General features: G+C 46.2%; 1 protein-coding gene across 1 annotated transcript in view; it reads right to left on the bottom strand.

The window, feature by feature from the left end:
• Positions 1-345: 345 nt before the first annotated feature.
• Positions 346-24,199, bottom strand: part of TRPM8 (transient receptor potential cation channel subfamily M member 8) — a 34,478-nt gene continuing 10,624 nt past the window's right edge. The window contains exons 7-24 of the mRNA XM_036387211.2: positions 21,959-22,156; positions 21,060-21,162; positions 19,985-20,103; positions 18,679-18,969; positions 18,254-18,349; positions 17,547-17,676; positions 16,407-16,552; positions 15,811-15,923; positions 14,999-15,215; positions 12,491-12,582; positions 11,623-11,761; positions 10,697-10,868; positions 9,717-9,894; positions 8,178-8,368; positions 6,396-6,495; positions 5,156-5,189; positions 3,788-3,874; positions 346-2,476 (exon numbers count right to left, since the gene is read on the bottom strand). Coding sequence (XP_036243104.2) covers positions 3,824-3,874; positions 5,156-5,189; positions 6,396-6,495; positions 8,178-8,368; positions 9,717-9,894; positions 10,697-10,868; positions 11,623-11,761; positions 12,491-12,582; positions 14,999-15,215; positions 15,811-15,923; positions 16,407-16,552; positions 17,547-17,676; positions 18,254-18,349; positions 18,679-18,969; positions 19,985-20,103; positions 21,060-21,162; positions 21,959-22,156 — 2,370 coding nt within the window. The 3' untranslated portion in view covers positions 346-2,476; positions 3,788-3,823. The remainder of the gene's footprint in view (positions 2,477-3,787; positions 3,875-5,155; positions 5,190-6,395; positions 6,496-8,177; positions 8,369-9,716; positions 9,895-10,696; positions 10,869-11,622; positions 11,762-12,490; positions 12,583-14,998; positions 15,216-15,810; positions 15,924-16,406; positions 16,553-17,546; positions 17,677-18,253; positions 18,350-18,678; positions 18,970-19,984; positions 20,104-21,059; positions 21,163-21,958; positions 22,157-24,199) is intronic.

Here is a 24,199-nt window from a genome sequence, read left to right as displayed (position 1 = left end):
CAGAGCCCCCGTGGCCTCTGGGAAGGGAGCGGCGTGTGAGGCGCAGGCTGGCGCCCCTGGATGCAGCGCTGGACCTGGATTGACTCCAGAATTCAGACCTGACAGAACAAGGCTTCACAGTTACATTCACACAGCAACATATCTCCAGAGCTTTGGGCAATCACACAGCAGGTTTTTGTTTCCACGTGGCAGCGTGGCAGAAGTGCTGCAGCCTTCTTCAAAGCATCTCCTTCAGACGCCGCTTGGAGCAAGGCCACAAGAGCAGCCATTTCAAGTCCTTGCACACACACACACACAGAGCACAGCTAGCTCAGCAGAGGAAAGACAGGAAGGGTCTTTGTATGATGTATTCCAGTAAAGGTTTATTGCATCCACCATGCCAAAGGGATCAGGGAGAAAGACCTGGACATATGCTCTGCACCAGGTTAAGTAGGGGTCAGTGGGCAAATGGGGGCAGCACAAAGGGCAGTGCAAAAGGGATTGGCTTTCAGGGAAGACAGGGCTGGCCACCAGGGGTACCCCAACCAATGAGGAAACAGGAAAAGGAAAAACCATGAGAGTTTGGGACGTATGGGGGAAGGAACAAGGGTGGTTCATAGTGTTGCAAGGCTCCATGGCAGAAGTCCAGAAGTCTTCTCTTTCAGTCTAGGTGGAGACTCTATTGTATATTCTTCCAAGGCAAGGCCCTTGGGATTTCCCTGAAGGGTTCAAAGGATTCCACAGGTTTTATATAGGAAGGGAGTGAACAAAAAGCACAATTTTCACATCCAAGACAGACAGATGATATGGGAAAAATAATTTCCAGAAAGCAACCTTATCTCAAGAATTTATGAAGCAAGCTAACTGCCATGTGAATCAGTGAAAGCCTGGCTCCTTTACTTTTCAGCAGCAGGTATTTCCCCATGTAAACAGATACCAGGGCTATTGTTAGTGCTGGATTCCCCAGGATGGTGTCATGCACAGCATACAGTACAGCTGGGTCATGAGATGCAGGGAGAGAAGAGCAGCAACCTCTCTGAACATATCATAAGGATATAAAGCTAGCAGAGAGTATCCAAAAAGGGGCATGAAGATGATGAGGGGACAGGAGGGGAAACTGTATGAGGAACAGCTGAATTCAATTGGCTTATTCAGCTTGGAGAAGAGGAGGAGAGAGAGGGAGGAGGTCTCAGTATGGCTGGCAGCTTCCTCCTGAGGGACAGCTCCAATCTCTGCTCTCTGTGACAGGGACAGCACCTGAGGGAATGGCTGGAGCTGTGGCAGGGCAGGGGCAGGAGGGAGATCAGGGAAAGGTTCTTCCCCCAGAGGGTGCTGGGCAGAGCCCAAGGAACATTTGAACAATGGTCCCAGGGATGCACAGGGTGGGGTTGTTGGGCTGTCTGTGCAGGGCCAGGGGTTGGGCTCCATGATCCTTGCAGGCCCTTTCCTCTAGTGAGTCTATGATTCCATGATTCCTAGACCCTGGGAAGGAAGATTGATACAGTGCCCTGTAAATAAATGCTCTTTGTAGTGCCTTCACTTGGCTGTGCTCTCAGTTGTACCAAACAAATGTGACAGAATTCAGCTGCAGTTTTAGACAGAAAGCACAAAGCACCACCTCACCATATGGAGCATTGCTCTATTTAAAGGTTCCAACAACCTCTTCTCCATTTCCAGATGGAAACATCAGCAAACACACGTTGGAAAAGTCAAATGAGTTCCAACATTCCCAGGATGCAAATTTTCACTAATGAAACCAAGCAAGGTTTGCCCACAAAGCCTTTGGAATCACTTCCAGGTTGTGAATCAGTGAAAGACATTGAAGAGACATTGAATTAATGTCTCTTCCATGCAGGGCTGTAATAGCTGAACTTCTGCAGTGCTGAAAGGTTTCAGGTAGGGTGGGAACAAGTCCACAATGTTCCTGTACAGTCTGAAATAGGGATGCAGGGTTGGACCAAAGGCTTTCCTCAGGGGGATGATGCCAAAATCCATTGCATTCTGGCACACCAGCATTCCAGACCCCAGCAGGTCTGACAGACAGCCTCTGCAAGCAACAAGCAAGATCCAGCTACTACAGGATGGAATGGGAAGGGAGGTGGATTCATTCAGACAAGCAATTAGTGCTTGAAGGAAACCCATGCACAGGTCCCTTTGAGTGAAATGGAAAAGCAAAGGGATTTTGGCAACAGTAGCAGAACTCTTAAAAATAGGAGTGCTTTGCAACAGCAGCTTACAAGGACTAATTGCTGCCACTGGACATTAGGGAAGATGAGAAGAGTTTGGGTAATGCAGGAATCATGTCAGGAGATCAGCAGTCATCTCCTGTTTCCCCACAACCTTGCCACAAGCAGAAAGGGCTGTTTGATCAACAAAAATAAAAATAGCAAGAAAATCCTGCTGACTCCTGCTGAGACAGTGATAGTCTGGTGCCTCTGTTGCCATCTGCTTGGGGGTTACTGCCAGCTCCGAGCAATTGTTCTTCATGAATGGGTACCTGTGTGAGCAACAGAAAGAATTGGAGAGTAGAGCTCCCAGCCCACCTCAAGGCTTTGCTTTCATCCTCTCCACATCAGCTCAGGTGACTGGATGCCTTGTCCAGGGAAGGATGTCCCTGCCCTGGCAGAGGGTGGAACTGGATGAACTTAAAGGTCCCTTCCAACCCAAGCCATTCTGGGATTCTAGGATTCTTCTGAAGGCACTATCATCTCTAATGAGAGATCCCTTTCCACAAGCTCCATCATAAGCTGCTGAGCCTTGTCCCAGGCTGGCCCAATGTATCTAATTACAGCCTTTTTCCAGCCACACTGCAGCTCCCTTTGATCTGTGCTGGCCTAAATGGCCTCCAGTGTTCCACTATCTCTTCTACAGCCTGTTTTTTAGGCCACTTGAAGTCCAGCACCTCCTAGAACCAGCCCAGGAACTGGTGATCCTTGTAGATTTTATTAGGTGGTTGCAAGTCATTCATGACTAAATGGAACTTGGCTCAAGTGAATATTCAGTTTTCCCAGGAAAACTGGGAATGTTTGGCACAGGTTTAAGTTCTCCTGGACAAAACCACTCTGTGGAAGGAGAAGCCAGGCCCTAATGTCCAGGCTGATCAAGTTGTTCCAGATTCTCCCATTCAGCAGTTACACTTCTTAACCTGCTGTCTCTAAAGATGACAGTGTTCTCTGCATCCATCAGTGTTCTGTCTGCTTTCACACCCCACTGTGGGATCCAAGCCAATTAATTCTTCCTTAAAACTGGAGGTGAAAGTACAGAAGCTGATGACCAGACACTCAGCTGGACCAGAGGCTTTGGGTCAGCTCGTCACACTGCAGTTTATTGTACAGGACACAGGAAGGCTAATTCAGCCTAATGCCCCACTTTGATAATGGAAAAATAAACCTTACTCCTGCCCTCACTTCTGTCTTTTCTATTCGGGTTGACTGCTCTTCAGAGTTAAAAGGTACCAAGGGTAGAGGATCCAGCACAGCAGCCCTGCATTTTCTAGAGGCCCTCCAACACAAAGACAACTGAAATAACCTTGGGTTAGTCACAGTTTTTCAAAGGCAAGTGAGCAAAACAAGGTATTTTAAACAGTGCCAAAATTTGATAGAAACCCCAGATGGAAAACTGTATTTTTTCAGAAAGAAAAACACAAATGAGGAACAGAACTCCAGTCTCCTTTCTTTCCCAGTATCAGACAATATGAATACAAGCATCAACAATTAATGCTAGCTCTTCTTCCAAAGACACACCTATTGAACACCATAAATGCTGGTAGGCTTTTTCAAGGCAGAGAATGGATTTAAAGAGGGCTTACCCTGCTCCAGTAGCTGCTCTTGGATTTCAGTTGCACTCATTTAATTTTACTGGAAATCTCTTTCAGAAGGCCTTTCAAATCAGAGAGCTTTAAAAAAACAAAGAAGAAGGAGGTTATTTTGGTAAAGTCTATCTAGCTGAAGGAAAGCAATGCTAATGAGAAAAGGAAGTAATGAGTAATTGCCTCTTCAAGTATTGCACCAAATGCAAGAGTGCTCAAGAAGACACTCCCAATTACAGTGTTCATCAGGGCAATTAATGCAGCCAGCCCTGATGCCTCTGTATTTCAGTGGGTTAACCAGCAGTTAGCAGAAGAGGGAAACAAGAGATGGCTATTTCTTTTCAGGAGAGAATTAAGGTTAGGAGGATCTCCTTTCAGTTTCAAGAGCAGCATCACTAGCCACAGACTCACTCACCACTTCCCTTTCAGTCTTGGGAAGCAAACTATCATTTTGCAATCTAAATTATTTGACAGCAACCAAAATATGTACTCTGAAGTATATGTGGCTCTTTTCACCTGTGAGCTTCTCAAAAGTCTGTGCTTCATACCAAAGCCACTCCCCACTTCAGAGGCCAAACAGATAATTCAGTCAAGCCTCAGAAAATACCCACTGGGAAGGTCTTTTCAACATCACAGTCATAAAAAGATTATTTGTATGGCAATTCTCATAATGTGCTCTCTGGTAGATTGGTAGCTTTCTATTGCTTAATGACCCCATGCCAACAGCACCAGAAGCTAAAATTGACAGACACCTTGGCAAGGGGACATGTCAGGTGTGTGACACCCCTTCTTCCCATTGGTGTTTCATGGGCCTGTTACACAGCTCAGTGCTGCAGTTTAAGGTGGAAATTGCTTTTATTTTATTCCATCCCACAAGGAATACTGAGAAACACTCCTCCAGCACTAAGCAAGTGTCTTTCTGCTTCATTTTCCTGCACAATATGAAGCTCTTGTGGCTTGGAAGGGATCTGACAGCTCATTGTATTCCACCCCTGCTGTGGGCAGGGACACAGGCTGCTCCAAACCCATCCAACCTGGCCTTGGGCACTTCCAGGGATCCAGGGGCAGCCACAACTGCTCTGGGCACCCTGTGCCAGGGCCTGCCCACCCTCACAGCCAAGAATTTCTTCCCATTATCCCACCTAATCCTGCTCTATGTTCCAAACCATTCCCTCTTGTCCTAATCAGTACACTCCCTACACGTTCCTGTCCATGGAATCAAAACAGCAGGGTAAAATTAAAATGGGGCCCTGGTGACAGTGACAAAGACTGCACACAACTCTGGGAGGCTCATTTTCCTTGCCATGGAACATCCCCTGCTTCACCAGAGAGAATCACATTGCCCAGAGCAGTCTGGGACAGAAGTACCTTTGCATCCAGCTGTCTGAATCGATGCACCATCCTAGAAGCAGAAGAAGAACATAGAGCAAAGGGATCAGTCTGGATACCAAGGAAAACTTGGCCAATTACCACACCCCACCTCCCCCAGGGCTTCATCCTCCCAGGGAAGCAGGGCTGCACATGACTGGCATCATTTTTAGTACAAGTGAACGAACTAACATGGAAATTATTATTATTAGTAGTAGTAGTAGTAGGATGCTATTCCATTTTCCTTTTCAAGACACTTCTGCTTCCAGTACCAAGGAGATGGTTTTGGTATTTGTTTGGCTTCTTACCCAATGCTGGGTGTCTCTGGGTAATGTTATCCTAAACACTTATCTGTGGACAGCAATGTTCATGCCCACAGATAGGAAGGGTGTGGTTTTTCTTGCCCATTCCTATCAGCTCTCTCTGATGAAGGGAAATACTCAGGCTGCCCGAAGTTAGCAAAGTTAAACAATCATACAGAGCAGGTTTTGCTCTCTAGCAGCATTCTGTTTTCTTGCTTTCTTTCTGTTTCTTTTTTCTCTTATACTATTACTCTGAAAACAGTGAGATAGATCCCAAAGATTATGTTTTCATGAGCTGGCAGTCAAAGAAACATCCAAGTCTAAGTGTCCAAGCCCCAAATACCATGATTCCAAAGATCATCTCCCCTCCTCAGAGGTCTTCCCTACTCATGTTATTAAGTACACATCTCCATCTGGATTACTGCTGTGGGAATGTCAGAGATTCCAGATCCAGTGGCAAACATTCTCTGCTAAATGTATAACCATAGAATAATCTGGGTTGGAAAAGATTGAGTCCAACCAATTCCACCACTAACTTGTGTCCCCAAGTGCCACATCCACACAGCTTTTAAATCCCCACCCTGTGACAGGGGTGCCACCACTGCCCTGGGCAGTCTGTTCCAGGGCTGGACAGGCTGGACAACCCTTTCCATCAAGAACTTTTTCCTAACATCCAACCTAAACTAGTCCTACAACAAGAGTCAGCTGTGGCACTGCTTCCCATGATGAGATCTCAAAACACCATGGGAAGACATTTTCCTCTCTGCAGCAGGCAAAAAAAAAAGCACCATTTCACTTTAGAAATAAAAAGCATGTTTATGCTGAGATTGCTTACTTACTCATTAATTTGTAAACATTTAGAGCTGCTGAAAACTTGCCTTCACTAGAAATGTTCAAGAGAAAATTAAGAGAATGAAGACAAAGATGGGCAGGCTTACTCTTCTGATGAATCATTTGCTTTTGTATTGATTTTCACGAGGTAATTTTCCTTCATGACAGCTTCCCATGCCAGGATTTCATTGTCCTCATTTCTTGAGCCTGGGAAATGTATTTGAAGGAAAAAAAAGCTTAATTTGTCTTTCCAAAGCCAAGGTGCAAAAAGACTGGGTCAGTGTGTGCATTCTGAGGTGAATGATTCCCTTCTCCACATCCTGAGCACTCACAGCCCCACTGCCCACCCCTGACAGATGTGACACCAACACCTTGCACTGAATGCTCCAGAGTCACTTAAAAATACAAAATATGAGCAAACATAAAACCCAAAACAGCCAAACAAACAAAAAACACCTCCCATCCTCCCCAACCTTACAAGCTCCAAAAGTCTTTCTGGACTTCTCTGAGTCTTGGTTAACACAGGTGCCTCTGCTTCAACAGGTACAGGACATTCTAGCAAGTTCCCATCTGGGTTTGAGCTTTCCATTTGTTCTACATTATCCCATATTGGATCATTAAGAGTAACACTTCTAAGAACCACAATGTAGGATTTTTCACTGAACTGAAACCCTCCAGAATGATGAAAAATTGTCTTCTCTAAGAAGCATTTTGTGGTGGTGCTGTAAATTCAAGAGTTGATACAGAGGAGCCCACTTTGAGGCATCAAAGCCTTCCAGGGTAATACTTCAGCATTTTATCATGTTCCAGGAGGATAGGGTAAACCACAGGGATTTAAAGAAAAAAAAATAAAATTAACTGAGACAAAAGAAGCCCAGGGCTGAAGTCCCTTTCCATCCACCCAGTGCTCCTCTGAGCTCACACACCCCTCAGCTGTTCTCCTACATTCCAACAAGCATTTAAGCACCCAAATCCCAACCACTTCCATAAGAGTTAAATGGGAAGGCAGGATTTTATAACAGTCAATACATCAATGTGCTTCCTCCACAGAGTTCTCAGTTCCCATCATCAGCAAAACCACAATAATTTTCTGGCTCTAATTAACTCTCCCATTCTTTCAGAGCTGCAGCATCCACTGTGCATCATTTGAGCAGGAATATCTGCCATCCAACAGCTTCTGGAATGTGGAAGGAATCCACACAGCAATTTGGACAGCCAAAATGATTTAGTGCTAAGCAATTTTATAGCCAAAGCAGGCTCTTCCTCCTAAACTGGTAACAAATCCAGCTTCTGCTGCAGAGCAACAGGCAGGTTGCTGATGGATGGGAGCAGGCCTGTCAATTAACTCAACTTATGCTCTCTCAGCTGAGAAAACACTGCATTTGCTGGAGAGGTGGGGGGAAAGCTTGTTAAAACAATTCCTATCTGTGTCCTCTGACAGAGAAATTAAAGGAGAAATAGCTCAAGAACTGATTTGTCATTTTGGAGGTGGTTTGCTCATTTGGCTACATGGAAACTGTTTATTTTCTTTCAGTCACTCCCTAGCAAGCAGAATGAATTACAAAAAACCTTGCAAAGCTGGGAAACAGCACAGGCAGCCTTAAAGAGTTAGGATTAATGTGAAGTCTTAATGATTTACACACACAAGGCAATTCTACATCAAAATGGCTTGGACAAGAGAGCACTGGCTAAATCTCACTTGAAAACTTCCATCTTACTGAAGAGATTTCCAGCAGCACAGTGGATTTGCATGACAGATGTCTACATGGCCCTTGGAAATTTCCCAGCACAGCACAAAATTCCTGGAATAAGCACAGGATGCCATGGAGGCACTACAATGCACCTGCTGCAGAGGTGACTTTTGGGCAACGAGGACAAATCCAACTCACAACAAATGGATGGCTCTTTGCTTTCCTTGTTACAGCAGCACTTGAAGCATTTCCTCAGCACCATGTATATGTAGGCAAAGATGACAAAGGGGAAGGGGATGGTCAGGCGACTGCAGTATTCCTGCACCAGGAAAAAACGCTGGAACTTCCACACCTGGTCATTGTTCTCCTGCACTGATCCAACTGTGTAGCTGGTGGGAAAGAGAGAACACACCCAGCATGAGTTATTCACCAAAGAGCTGCAGCAGAGCCAAGAACAGAGCATTCCTCTACTGTACCAGGCCATGGTTTTATAGCCACAGAATCTCAGAGTGGTTTGGCTTGGGAGTGACCTTAAGCTCATCCCATTCCACCCCTGCCATGGGCAGGGACACCTTCCACCATCCCAGGTTGCTCCAAGCCCTGTCCAACCTGGCCTGGGACACTCCCAGGGGCAGCCACAGCTGCTCTGGGCAGTGCCAGGGCCTGCCCACCCTGCCAGGGAACAATTCCTAATTCCCAATATCCCATCCATCCCTGCCCTCTGGCAGTGGGAGCCATTCCCTGTGTTCTGTCCCTCCATGCCTTGTCCCCAGTCCCTCTCCAGCTCTCCTGGAGCCCCTTTAGGGCCTGGAAGGGGCTCTGAGGTCTCTCTGGAGTCTTCTCTTCTCCAGGTGAGCACCCCCAGCTCTCCCAGGCTGGCTCCAGAACAGAGGGGCTCCAGCCCTTGGAAAATCTCCTCTGGACTCATCCCAGCAGCTTCTGATGTTAGGGGCCCCAATCATTCATTTATTGACTAGGAGGTTATTTAGCCTGTTCTCCTTCTTAGTAATTTGCAAATGGGTGGAACTAAGACAGTAGGAAAAAAACCCCTTGAAGTTACAAATAAACTGGAAAAAATCTGAATAGGAAGAAAATGCTCCATGTACTTTTACTACCTCAGCTCTAAGCAATCTTCTAGCCTAGACACATGAGAACAGGATGCTTCTTCACAAGATATTGTGTCTTATTAACTGAGCAGATAACTCTCTTCTTAGGAAAAAAAAAAAAAAAAAACCAAAAAAAGCCCAAATCTAAATCTAGAACACTAACAAGAAATTTAAAAGCTCCTAAGATTTGTAGTAGAGGTATTAAGGACACTGCAGACACAGATCAAACCTGCAGCACAAAGCACTGTGTGAACCCAGCAAAGCAACAACCTTTGGAGGAGCAAGTTCAGGTTAACTAAACCACAGTGTCCTGAAGAGTGAGAACAACTCATTTACTCACTCTAGCAAGGTCACTGGGGCAGCAGCTCACACTGGGCAAGAAGGCCCTGACCCAGCATCACCCCCTGTGTGACCCACGGGCGTTCACACCAAGCCCACAGCCCAGAGGATGCTCAGAGATGGAGGCCAAGGACAGGCAGCAATCCCTGCCCAGGACACTGCACCACCTCCCCCAGGCTGCAGGGACAGCTGCAGAGGCATGGGGTGGCTTCCTCCTCTTTTCCAGCAGTGCACTCCCTTTCCCGGGGAAATGCCAGTGCTGGGATGGCCGGGAAGCTCCTGGGGTACGCACCCGAACATGGCCACGAGCAGGTTGACCAGGAGGATGTTGGTGGAGAGCATGTAAATGCACACCAGGGGAATGGTGATCCACTCGGGGAAGCGGGGCTGGTTGTTGGCATCCAGCTCCACACACAGGGGCTTGGACTCGTTCCCAGAAAAGGTGCAGTGGTCAAAGTTGTAGGTGGTACCTCAGAGAGAGAGTGCAGAGCAAACAGTGAGCTCCTGTTCTGCTGGGCTCTCCTGGATTGCCAAGCAAATTGTGTTCTATTCACCATCTGTATGGCTGTTGTCTGGGGAGACACCTGCTGATAAGAGGCTATTGAATGTCACTGCATGATTGATAAGAACTACAGCATCCCACTGGGAGATGTGAGCCCAGAGGGAGGAGCCAAGCATTCTACCCCAATATAATGTGGAGGTTCTGGAACACCAGCATGGCTTTTCTCTACTGGATTTCCCAGAGGAACAGCAGCTGCTCTCTTCCACTGGATCTTCAGAGGAAGAATCCATCCTTCTCTACAGGATCCCTGCTCCAACAGAACCAGCCCTGACACTGCAGGAGGGCTGCAGCCACATTTCCAATGGGACTGACACCAACACCCTGACCCACAGGGTGTCAGGTTGGGTTCTGACTCTGTCAGTGTTTTAGTTTATTGCATTGTTTATCTTTTTATCTTCTTGCCTATTAAAGAACTGTTATTTCCTGCTCCCATATTTTTTTGTTTGAGATCCCCTTAATTTAAAATTTATAGCAATTCAGAAAAGGGAGGGGTGGTTTTCCATTTTCCATTTCAGGGGAGGCTCCTGCCTTCCTTAGCAGACACCCATCTTTTCAAACCCAGACATGGGCCCAGCCCCAGCTCCTGCCCTCATCCCTCCATCCTTGCTCCCCTTTAGACTTGGAGGCAAGGGGTCAGCACAGGGCTGGACAACATTTAGGAGTACAGAGCCTTGGACCCAGCCAGGAGAGACCGCCCAGAAGGTAAATACCATCAATATCATCAGGGTACTGGCCAAACATGGCCAGGTAGGGCTCGTAGATGACTGAGCGGAAGATCCACTCCCAGCGGTGCTCGTTCTTCCTCAGGATGCCTTGCCTGGCCACACCAAAGGCCACCATCCACACAGCAAAGAGGAAGAGGAAGAAGAAGACATCTATCATCTGAAAAAGGGACAGCAGGCATCAATCAGTGCCCCACTGTAGATATGGTGCAAGCCACACATGGATGGCTTTTTGCTCCTCGTTTCACCAACGCACATGGTAACAAGTGACCACTCCCATTCAGAGAACTTCAAAGGTATTTATGCAACCACAAAAGCAAGGCATGTTTTGGAATACAGGATATCCCCCTGGCATCACACAGGCTCCACAAAAGCCAGAACCAGGTAAAAAGGACTGTGGCTCACCTTATCCCTGTGAGATGAAAGCTTCTGGAAATGCCACTCTGGATGGCTTCCAACCAGCATTTACAGCACAGACACTCTGGCCAATGGGCTCATGAATTTCTAGCACTGTAGGAGAGGACCCTCAGCACCCTCTTCCTCAGGAACTCGTGTGATGGATGCAGTGGAGGACCAAAATCCTCCTCCTGTACCCTCTATCATCACTGTCTTGTTTGGGGAATACTCATGGGAGCAACAGAAATACCACTGAAACGTTTGAGGTATGGAAGACAAAAGCTACCAGGAAGCAAATTTCCTCTTCTGTTCTTCAGCCTGATCCTTATTCTCTCTCTTGACACAGAAAAATGCCCTGCTCTTAATTAGATCCCATTTAAATCTTAATTCATCCTGTTTAGCAGATTAAACTTGCTGCCATCACCAGAACATGGTGATTTCGCTCTTAAGAGGGAAGGGAAAAAAAAAAGTGTCACATCATTTATTTAGACTCTCTTGAATAGCTGCCAGAATCTTACCATCCTCTGCAGCATAATAATTTTAGGTCCTAGATTCCTGCTAACTGTGAAAATGTGGATGAGCCTCAGGGTAAAAACTATGTAGTCCAAACAGAAAATTACTCTCCCGGAATACCAAGAGCTTTCATCAGAGTGAAGCCTGATGGAGACAGCAGAAGAAAACAAAGAGAAGCCTTGGGTGAATCATGCAGAAATCAGGTAAAACCACACAGAAACATTGAAATGGAGAGTGGAAGGTGAGTAATTGGAAAGCAGAGCACAGCTATGCAGGGCCCCATGGCCTCCCCCATGTAATGACAGGTGACAGAGATGGTTAAGGGACACTGATTACACCCTTCCTTCCTGACATGCATCATATCCCTGCTCATTTTTTCTCTTACCCTTAAAGCTATTAACTGCACAGAAATCTGTACCTGGAGCTACTCCCACAGCCCTGTGAAACCACCACAGTGCAACAACTGCTCCACTGCCCTGAGGCAACAAGGACTAAGTTACAGCTGACTGAACAATTCCTTTGGAAAACGTGTTTCCATCATTTCTTTGCCATGGTTTTTAACTGACCCCATCGTGTAGAGCAGCTTCTGGGAGATAATGACATTGTTGGGCTGCTGTAGGGACAATCCCAGTCCTCTTAAATAGAACACAAGGCCCAGGTGGTCATACTAAATAGCCAGTAACAGGAGCCACAGAAAATCCTAAAGATCCCCTGATTTTTTTTTTTTTTTTTTTTGTCAGTGTTTGGGGCCTTCATAAAGGGAATTTCATGAACACACTGCTCCCCAAAACTTCATTACAGGTTGTAGTAAAAACCCACCTTAAGGGAGGGAAGCAAAGCTGTAAGATGGACACAAGAGAAGGCACTACTCACCTGAACACAATCCCTGCTATGAAGTAGAAGATTGCAAGGGTATCCATAACATTCCACAAGTCTGAGAAATACTTGCTGCCATTCATGTACCACTGGGAAGGAAAGAGAACAGAAAGTAACCTCCACACAGCACAGTTTCCTTGCCCAATTAGCTTTTTGTCACACAACAGATAACACCAAGTTCAGATGGCTTTCAATTTCCCCAGAAAGAGGGCTTTAGTGTACCCAGCAATGCCACAAGTGACTGGCAAGCTGGTTTTTTGGGTCTTGGTGTGACCCAGGAAGCACTGCAGAGGGGAGGGGTGTCACAGTTTAGGGGTAGCTGATGCATCCTGGCTTCTCTCCCTTCACAGAGCTCATTCACTGATCTGCCCCCAGCTACATGCACATGCTTTGGATTCAAGATGCAGACTTAATTTATTCTTTTAACTACAGAGCTCTCTATTTCTGAATTGTAAGTCTAGTGAGAATCCCTGCTCATTCCCAGACTGACTGGCACAGCAGCCTGGATCCCAAGTCTGTGCAAGAACCAACCTCAGGAGTCAATTCAGAGGTGACTCATGAGAACAAGAAGCTTCACCAGGACAAACCTCTGCCAGGCCTGGAGAAATAAACTGCATCCCCAATCATAATTCTTTTTAATTTCAATTTTCACTGAAATAATCAAAGTTTTGGAGAGTACTGCTCAGTGAATCTCTAACTGGCATATCCAAGGAAGGCAATTCTGGCCTTAGTGCTTCTATGGGAAACAATCAGAAATCAAAAGGAGTATTCTCTCTCCTAGGTGCTGTCTCTGCCCAGGAGCTCCCAAATCAAACAAAACATCTGGGACTGAGGTGCAGTTCTCCAAATTCCAAGCAGTTCCTACTGCTGAGAGGTGAAGTGCACAGAGGTTCTGTCCAGATTCCTCCTCCACAGGAGAAAACAGGGCTCTCCTTCGCACCCCACCAGTGCACCCACTCACCTGGCTGGAGGCTACCTCCATGTGCCTAAGGAGACAGCAGGGAAAAGGCCTCTCCAATTTCCCTATGGCTCTAAACAGGACTGGGAGAGCTCCAGCTACTTACAAATCCCTGGGACCACCAGAAGTGAAAGCAGGGCTGAGCCAGTGGCTTACATTTCAGAGACTGCTCCAGACCAAGGGCTGATTTCTCTCCAGGACTGGGTATCTGACTGCAACAGCTACATGGGAGCCCAGGCAAGCTGCCCTTACTTGCCTTGGATGTAAAAGCACAATCTGAGATACCCCTCTCTTTTATTTCTTTAAATACAAAGGACACAGACACAATTTTGATGCAGAGTTAGAGCAATGCACACATTGTCTATCTCAGGGGAAGCCAGGGAGGAATTTCCCCAAGAAGTTTAGAGGATTGGGACACTGCTCTGCTTTTGTGTTCCATTTCTCCTCCTCAGGAGCCGGAACACTGTCTGCAGATAACTCGAAATCTTCAATTTTTCCCTTACTAAAGGGAATTGCAGTAGTTCTACTTGCTCAGGGTAGTAAGAAAAAGGGACATTGATAGGAAAATAAGGTTTCTATCCCTAAGGTTTTCCCCAGGACTTTTGCTGGGTACACACAGGACGTGCAAGGACAGGTCCAGAGACACCAGAACCTAAATCAGCAGAAACAAACACTCCATTAGTGTTTTCATGGCAAAAATGTCTTTTACTTTTCCCCCATTTTCTTAGCAAGTAAAGGTGCCATAAACACAGCTCCACCTTGACTATTAAAAAGGGAAAACACCACAGTAACAACAGCATCAGAAATGTCATCTGAGCTCAAGTAAAAAAACATTATTGCAGGGTGGGATGATCCAGCAGATCACCCACAAACACTCACAAGGGGGCTCAGACCTTAGAGCAGAGTCAGAAAGCAGCACCAGACCCACACACCCACTGCTCTTCTGACTGCCCCAGCATCCTCCCACTGCTCTGGCCATGGACTGGCAGAGAGCAGCTTGCCCAAAACCCACCAGATTCCATGTGAAGTGAGGAGGAGATACCAGCGAAGTGGCTGGCTACAAAGGCAGCCCCACATCACAGCTGGTCCCTGAGTCTGCACTGAGCCACCAAAAGCTGTACAGATGATCAAAAGCTAAATGGAAATGCATAAAGGTATGCAGCTTACTGGGAAAATAAAAAATAAAGTGGGTGGAATGTAGGAAAGAGAGGCAGGCATGACTTAATCTAAAGCTAATCTAAATGATTAATCTAAAGCTCTGCACCAAGAGAAATGTGCTAAATTTAACCCTTTGTTACCAACTACCTTGGCAAGCCAGGCATTCCTGGGGAACATCTGCACTGGCATCATCATCCCCTTGGTGCACAGACACTGCAGCTACAGGGGCACAGGCAGGAATGAAACACCAGAGGAAAAAACCCCTCACTGAGCCCTGAGCAGCTCTGCTAGGAAATGGCTCCTCTGAGCACCTGCACTGCCTTGGAGGGAAAAAGCCACGAGGCTGTGGCTCTAACACTAAACTCTCTGGGGTTGCAGGAGCTGCCTACTTGTCTCACTTCATCACAAAGCAGAATGAAGACCAGCACGTAGAGGATGATCTCCAGGGCCGTGGGTTCCTTCTGGAAATCCATCAGCAGCACGTAGGCGAAGAGCAGCAGGAAAGCGATGTAGAAGATGACGTTCCAGGAGAAGACCACAAAGGGGGAGGTGAAGAAAGACACATAATATAAGAAGAGTTTCTTACTCTTCTCCACAGGCTTTTTCCTGAGGAATTAAAAGAGGGAAAAGGTCTCAAAGCATAGCTTTTAATGCCTAGAAACATCTGTGTTCTTAAAGGCGAAAGAGCAAAGGGTGCAAAGTCTAGCTCAGGATGTTACTTCAGAGGTAAAGACATCCTGCACCCACTGCCCTCAGGCACTCCAGCAAACTGGTAATCTTCCAGCTTGGATGGGGCTTGGAGTCACCTGGGATAGTGGAAGGTGTCCTTGCTCATGGCAGGAGTTGGAACAACATAAGCTTTAAGGTGCCTTCCAACCCAAACCATCCTGTGATTCTATGATCTTAAATCCAAGATCAGAGTGAAACACAAACTGTCAAAAAGCTCATTTGGCTTTTCAATCCCTTTATCTAAGACTGACTGAACACTAGAACAGCTTCCCCAGAGGAGCTGTGGAGTCTCCACCCTTGGAGAGATCCAAAACTGGGCACAGTCCTGGGCAACCTGCTCCAGCTGACCCTGTCTGAGCACAGGGCTGGACTGGATGATCTCCACCCAGCCTGACTTGCCCTAAGATTCTACAATAATTAACTTGCTTTCCCTCTGAAAAATTTTCCCACTAATGAAAAGTCAGTTGATTACCTGAATGAGATGAAACCACAGCCTATTAAAGGGAAAAAGAACAGGCACAGTATAATCTTCCAGTTCTTAGTGTCTCTTGAAATCTCTCCATACCACTGCTTGGAGAGGAAATTCTGCAGGGAAGAAGGAAACACCCTCATTTGTGCTTACAGCAACAAAATCACCTAGGAATGCTATTTAGAACATTTGATTTGGTAAAAATAAACCCCAAACTTTGAGATTTCAGTCAAAATACTAGAGATTTCTGTTGCAACAAACCAGAAAGGTCTCTGTCTCCTTAGGGCAGCCATGCTCCATCTACACGATGAGGAGTTAAAAATGAGGCTGAGCAGGACTTGACCTTATTGATAAAACACTTCTAAACCACTGCATTATATGCAATGCTCATCCAGGCTGGGCATTACATCCACACTGTGCAAGCCAAGAGCAGAAATCACTTCAGGCAGTCTTTATCACCCAGTTCATTATGATTTATAGCCCCAAGCCAAGATTTTTTTTTCCCCTCCTGATTAACATTTGTGGGTAGAGGAGCCAGCAGCCCCTGTCAGAGCACAAGAGCTGCAGTGACCTGCACACCTTTCCCTCACTGCCATTACCTGCACACCTGGCTGGGCAATGAACTGCTGGTCTCTGGCCTCCACTGCTAGCTCCAGACAGTTGCTCCCTCCCCAGGCTTCACAGGAATAAGTCAGCAGCTGCTCAGCCAGCTCTTCATCGTTGCTGTAGCACTCGGTGAACAGCTCTGGAAGGAAGAAGCAGCTCCAACTTCAATTTCCCACCAACTTGGGTGCAAATATCTTTAGTGTAGTATTTGTAATATCACATTTTCAGCACTGCAGAATGAGTGTGCTGAAATCCCTTTACAACCCCACTTGCACATCTTCAACTTTTGATACAGAGTTTGAGCCTGGATGGAAAACTGTAACACTAAATCACACAGAGAGCATTTAGTTCTGCACTAAAAAATTGAGTAAAAAATGTGAATTTCTTCTTAAATGACTCAGTAAATCTACTTGCTTCATCCTCTTTTCTTAAATTCTGTTTGGCACTGATCTGATGAATTATAGTCAGTCCAAAATTAGCAGTAGGGTTGAAATATTCAGAATCTGATGCTTTTTCACTGGGAAATGCACCGTTCACTCCTTAGTGTCTTGCTAAATCATCAGGCCTGAGGGATGTAGATACCTTTGAAAAAGTCTATTTAAGCAGTTTTTGCTTTGTGGAATAAGAGATACTCTCTGGAAACAAGCAAGATATTTCCAGCATGGCCTTGAGCTGGTCCTTATAAAGTCACAGAACCATCAATCTACTTTTTACCTGCAACTTGTTCTCACTCCCCAGAAGTACTCCCACAAATCTGAAGGGTGCTTTTTCCCAACCTGAATCCTACCAGTATTCATTAGGAAAGTTTCCCCTTTTCCATATTCTCCTTTCTGTTTGTGAGTATCCTTCTTCAGCCTTGCCAGTGGAGCTAAATAGCCTTTCTTTCCCATGAAAGAAATTCTCCACCCCAAAAAAAGCCCCACTTCACAACACCCAACTTTTGAAGCCAAGCTCTTAAGACAGGACACAAAATTTCTACTAGGAACAAATGGTGTGGAAGGAATTTCCAAGCAGTAAAATCACATGTTGACATAAAGGAGAAATGTATTTAATGTTGGATATCTAGGTTTTAATTCCCTGCTCTCTGACCCTTCCCACTAAGTTTCTAAAGGACTCACAGAGCAGGCACTTACCTACTGCTCTTGTCTCATACTCGTTAGCCAGTTCCTCTGACTCACCAGCAGCATTTATATCATTCTTCACCTTGGCCATGCTTTTCAGGAGCTTACTGGCCCCCAGGGCTGCCAAAGTGCAGCCTCTGGTCTGTGGAGAGAGAGTGAAGTCATGCACATCCCTCTGAGAAGGGAACATGATCATAGAACCCTGAAACCACAATGATTTGGGTTGGAAAGGACCTTAAAGACCATCTCATCCCAACCCCCTGCCACAGGCAGGGACACCTTCCACTACACCAGGTGGAATCCTTTCAAAATTCTCCTCCCTTTTGCACCTTCTCAGTTCCCAGTCCAGAATGATCTATTTGATTTCTACAATCATTAAATTACATTTTCTAATCCAAATTAGAAGTTGAATTTCAATCAAACACCTGGAATCAGAACCCATCCATGCTGTGGAACGGGTGGGAACTCAGCTTAGGCACAGGTTACAACAGACAGTGGATGTGCACTGCTGACTCACACACAGCCTTAGGAAATCAAAGTATCAAGTCCCCACCCAGACATAGAATGGGCAATATAGAACCTACAGAGAGTCATCTAGCAATCATCTCTTGTGGTGGTGTGTTTGAAGCTGGATGTGGAGCCTTCAAAGGCCAATAAACCAAAGACACAGAACCCCAGTGCACTGCCTGCAAAGAGAAATAAAGGAGAACTCAACTTACTTGCTCCCAAATGACTTTGGACAACTCTTTCTTGTTCTGAAGAACTGACCAAATAAACAGAGCTTGCAATGGGTGCCTTGTGATAGGACACTCCTCCTGAAAGAGAGAGCAAGAATTCAGGCCTGAGCTCACCAAATGTTTTCAACTGGAACAAGTCTGAGCATGGACTCTCCTGTTTTTGTATCTTTGTTTCACAGCCACCTCACCAATCCCTTCTCTCAGCTCTCTGCCACTTGTCACACACTACTGTGAGTTAGGCTATATTTGATGTTTCTATTAAAGCTTTGTATTTGACAAGGAAGAATCAGCCTCTCTGTTTTTCCTGAAGTGGTACTAAAGAATATTTGTGTAAAAGGCACTTCCTGCTTTAATCACTGCAGCCAGATAACCTCACTCAGAGCAGGATCAAGCTGCTCATCACTCACTGAGAGCTGTATCTCCATCTCATCCTTGCTGTTCTTGTAATATCTTTTGAAACCTCTCCGGAAATCCTCCACCATCTTCCACACAAAGGTGAGGAGGGCATCGTTGTAGGAGTTCTTGGCAATCTGCAGGTTCTTGAACACCAGGCTGCTGAAGTTGTTGGTGTAGAGCTCCCTCAGGACCTCTGTGGTCAGGAACTTGCGCAGATTCAAGCCGTTCTCCAGGAAGAGCCGGACAAATTTGGGCCTGTCTTTCACCAGAGCTGTGAACATCACATCCTGCAGGTCAGCAGACTAGGGAGGAATGGAAAAGCAAATGTTGGGGATCATGTGAGAGTGTACACCTTATCTAAGGCCTGACATGCAGTTACTGTCACGTTTTCATCACAATCAGGTTTTTCCCTGTACACAGTTGCCTTGACTGGGTGGCCCAGAGCATTTCTGGCATGGGCAGATCACCTTTGCAACCACTGATTGTACAAGGGATCATCATGGAATGATGGATTGTCACTGTAGGGCACAAAACAACACGATGCAGACTCGCTGCTCTTTCCAAGGTAAAAGGGGCCTTTTTATTTTCTGACTCCAAGATTTATCAATTTCCAAAAGTGACAGTGGATTGGAGGGTGACAGTGCCACCTCTCCAATGACACTGGACAAACCAACAGTCCATTAAATTTCTCCTCTTCCATAAAAGAATGCAAAACAATGAGTTATTTACATAACGTGTGTGAGAAAGTTCATTACTAGAATGTAAACATCAGAAGGCTTAGAAGAACTTAAAAAATCAGGGCGACAATGGATCATTTTGGAATGATCCAAAATGATCATTTATGGATATGGAATACCCCGAGGTATTGGAAAGGACCTGCAAGGATCATCAAGTCTGACACCCTTGGCCCTGCACAGACAGCCCAACAACCCCACCCTGTGCATCCCTGGGACCATTGTTCAAATGTTCCTTGGGCTCTGGCAGCCTGGGGCCGTGCCCATTCCCTGGGGAGCCTGGGCAGTGCCCAGCACCCTCTGGGGGAAGAATATCCAGCCTGAGCTCCCCTGACACAGCTCCAGCTGCTCCCTGGGTCCTGTCCCTGTCACAGAGAGCAGAGATTGGAGCTGCCCCTCGGGAGGAAGCAGCAGCTCCCAAGGAGGTCTGACCTCCTCTTCTCCATGCTGAATGGCATGTGACAATCAATGCAGGAGCAGAAGACACTCTGAGCACAGAGGCTGAGGTGCTGGGACAGTGGGGCTCCTGTTGGGCTGAGTCCCTCCCCAGAGCCCCCTGCACTCACTCAGGAGGGGGCTGTACCTCCCAGTTTCGGTCGTTGGTGAAGATCTCGTCGCTGGCCAGGTCCAGCTGGTTCCACTCCAGCAGCAGCTTCAGCTGCCCATTCCAGTTGTCCCTGTCGTGCTCGTTGGTGCTGAAAGCTGCAGAGCAGGAACAACCTCTGGTCAAGGCCAGGCATAGTTATCATCTCTGCTTCTCACACTACTACTGTATTTGTGGGGTTCCCAGACGAAGGAGGGAATGGTGGATCTGACTCCATGTTCTCAGAAGGCTAATTTATTACTTTATCATACTAAATTCAAAAATAATAAACTAAACTATACTAAAGAATACAGAAAGGATACTTACAGATGGCTAAAAGGATAATAATGAAAACTCCTGACTCTTTTCAGAGCCTCCACACAGGTTGGCCCTGATTGGCCAAAGAGCCAAAACAATTCACATGAAACCAATGAAACAATCACCTGTTGGATAAACAATCTCCAACCACATTCCACATGTGAGCACAACACAGGAGAAGCAAATGAGATAAGAATTTGTTTTCCTTTCTCTCTGATGCTTCTCAGCTTCCCAGGAGAAAATCCTGGGTGAAGGGATTTTATCAGAAACTGTGACCGTGACACGCCACCAGGACAAGACTCCTTCCAAGACTCATGCACATCTTCCCAGCTGGGAGCTGGAGGATGCTGGAGGCTCAGGGATGTATTTATGGTCCAAGACAGACCACAAAGGAGCTGCCAGGAGCACCTCATTACCAAGATCAGCACAACACTTCCTTCAGGCTCCTCAGAGTCCTGCACTCCCTACACAGGAGAGATCTTGCAGGATTCCCAATGGGGCCCTGTCAGCATCCCCAGGGCTCTCCAAAATGCCTTCCCAATTACCTGGTTTGGATCTTTCCCACCCTGAGAGATCCCATACTGCTGCTGCAGCCTGCCCACATCCCTTCAGGGGAAGGCAAGCTCCACACTGTGGCAGGAGCTTAGCTGTGGAGAGATGGCACTGCTCTAAGCAAACTTCTTCTTGAGAATAAACAGCCATCCTTTTGCCATTTATTTTTAAATCCCCAAACAAACTCAGAAGAACAATTACTTGCCTTTGTACAGGGCAAAGGAAATGGCATTGCTCACAATTTCATCTCCAGCTTCTTCTATTTTGATCACTGTCAGTAAATGAGGGCTCTCAAGGACTTCTTTGATCTACAAAAAAAAAAAACAAAAAAAAAGAGAAAAGTTGTGTTTCAAAGCTATCAAGGCTGTTTAGTCGCAGATCTCCTATTAAAAAGAAATTTGTCACCACATCATAGCAAAACGGCTTCTTATCAGTCCTGGGTTTTAACAAATTTAAACAAACCCAAATAGAAGTAGATAATGAGCTTGATTTTAAAGTCACCAAAGGACAACAATAATTATCCTCTGAACATAGAGCAAATAACTGTGATTCCCCTATGCAGATCATCTTTAACAAGAAGATATAATCTCAGTAATTAGAAGTGACTCTTAAAGTAGAAAAGATTGTGACAGCACAAGTTTCAACTTATGTCAAGCAGCTTGCTAGAGAACAGTCTCTAGCTCTGTGTGCTTTGTCAAAACCAGATAATTTCTCCCATAATGAAGCTTTGTAGAGTTCATTTCATTTTAGCATACAGAAGACAAATAATATTGTCCATTTCTGATGCAGGAGGAGGTGCACTCCAAGGCAGCCCAGCAGAAGCTGTGAGGACAGTGGCCAGACAGGGAACAAACACTGCCTTCAGCAGCTCCACCCTCCACAGGGAAGAGATCCTTCTGGAACCTTCTTAGCTGTCCTGTGACCAGACACCTGCTGACCTGATTGCAGCTCCCCCAATGTTTTTGTTCCAATCCCTGTAGATGGAGAATAGCTGTACCATGGCCAGGAGCCCTGCACACCCCGTAGGTATCCCCAGACAGCAACTCCCCTGCCTTGGAAGGCACCAGCTGCTCCCTCCAGCCTCCTCCCACAGCATCAACTCACCCACTTGATCCAGCTCTCAGTCTCCTCCTCGGAGAGCCTGGAGATGGTGCGGGGCAGGAACCTGAGCAAGCTCTCCTTGACACAGGAGGAGGCCAGGGTGCCCTCAGCCTCCAGCAGGCTGGCAATGACATCGGCGATGCGCCCCGAGCCCTCCACCACCACGCACGGGATCTTGCTCTTGATGGCCACGTTGATGGACTGAGGACACACAGGGAGAGGAGAGCACTTGAGCATGACTGCTACTGGAGCCTGCTATTGAGTAAGGAAGCCTAGAGAACAACAGTAACCCACGGTCCCCAGCAGTATTTTTATTGTTATCCACTGCTACATTACCAGTGACAACTCTTTAAAGCATCATCATCATCTGATGAGAGAGGGCTGTGAGAGCCCCAGAGAGACTGAGGGTCAGAAATCACCATCTGCCAAGTTTTCACAGAATCACAGAACAATTTGTGTTGGGAGGGACCTCAAAGCACATCTTGTTCCACCCCTTGCCATGGGCAGGGACACCTTCCACTAGGCCAGGCTGCTCAGCTTGAGAGTGGATCAGCAGATCAGGACAAGAGCCAAGTGGAAATGGCATTCAGGTCACACAACAGTGCTGCCCAGCCACAGTCACTGCTGCTTTATGGCACAGCATTGCTCAGCTGAGACCAAGGGCTCTGGATTTATTTGCTGGAGGCAGCAGCAGCAGTGTTTTACAGAGAGATCACTTCTGTAGCATCCCAAGAACATCAAACTCTAATGTTACTGAAAGTCTCCAAGTAGCCACTGACATAATTTCTCACACAGCAACATTGTACATGGATTAACAGCAAGACAAACATCTGCTGGAATCGTGCTGGAAGGACCATTAACCCTCCTGGTGCAAAGACCATAGGAGACACTGGTTTCATTTGCATCCCTACACTGAGAACAGAGTCACAGCATGAGCTGGCTGCCAGCACATTGCACAAAGGGAGTCATTGCAAGTTATCACCAAGCACTGGAAAGACAGAACAGCTATTAGGTAAGAGAGTTTCTTGAGAACAACAACAACAACAACAAAAAAAAATCAACTCAGTCATCAAAACCGTGCACACATTCCTCCTGTCAACTGGAGCAGGTCTCTGACAAAGGCAAGGAGGCTTTTCTTATCAGCTAGATGAAAGGGGTTTTCTAAAGAAGGGTTCAGCTAAAGTGCATGTTTTACATCACAGGGAAATTTCAAACAGAAGCTTGGAGCAGTTTTACCTCTCCCTCACTGATGCTGATTCTTGTCATCACGCACCAGCCACAGAAGCTGAGGAAGAGGGAACCTCTCCTGGCCAGCACTGCCAGGACCAAGGCATGGCAAGGACAGACATCCACAGCATGGACTCTGCTGAGTCATCTGGGCTGGTCAGAGACTCAACTTACTCCTTGAAAAAAGGCTTCATCTCAAAATAGCTCATTGCACTTCCTACACTGAGAAATAAATAATAATAATAATAATAATAATAATAATAATAATAATAATAATAATAATGGCATAAACCAGCCTCACGTTGCACCAGGAGAGGTTTAGGTTGGATATCATGGAAAATTCTTCACTGAAAGGGTTATCAAGGATTGGAACAGGCTGCTTAAGGAAGTCACCATCCCTGAAGTGTTCAAAAAATGTGTGGATGTAGCCCCTGAGAACATGATGTGGTGGTGAACATGATAATGGTGCTAGATTGACCATGGGATCTTAAGAGATCTTTTCCAACTTCAGTGTTATCATGACTCTATGAAATAGCCAAGAGGGTGGCATGAACTCTTAAAGGAACCATCATCCAGGTACTTCCTAGAGGAAACTCTTGCCAGGAATTATGCATTTGATTTAACAAGGCTTTTACTCATTCTGGTTAGGCAGCTACTAAGTCTGTGTTATGTATCACTGCTGAACGGTGGGTTTGAGGTCTCTCCAAAAATTGTGAAATCATAAGTCTGCACAGCTACAGCACCTGGCAGTCAGTCAGCTCCTTTCTCAAACATCAGCAATTTGGAGCTAAAAGGAAATGGACATATTCAACACAACCCTCTGAGCACAGCTTTCCTCTAAAACCTGACAGGATGCTTAATTTCATCTCAGGACCTCTGATTAACACTGCATCTGCATTCAGCTACAACTGGGTAAAGACAAAATTCATCATGTGAATGGAACCAAACTCCCAGGAAACATGCAGGGAGGCTGGGATAGCAATCTGGAATTTCACACACTGATTCAAACCAACTGAT

The sequence above is a fragment of the Molothrus ater genome, chromosome 7 (assembly GCF_012460135.2).
Source record: "Molothrus ater isolate BHLD 08-10-18 breed brown headed cowbird chromosome 7, BPBGC_Mater_1.1, whole genome shotgun sequence".
Classification (NCBI taxonomy): Eukaryota; Metazoa; Chordata; class Aves; order Passeriformes; family Icteridae; genus Molothrus; species Molothrus ater.
The sequence above is the reverse complement of the archived record's forward strand: the minus strand, read 5'-3'. Positions and strand labels throughout refer to the sequence as shown.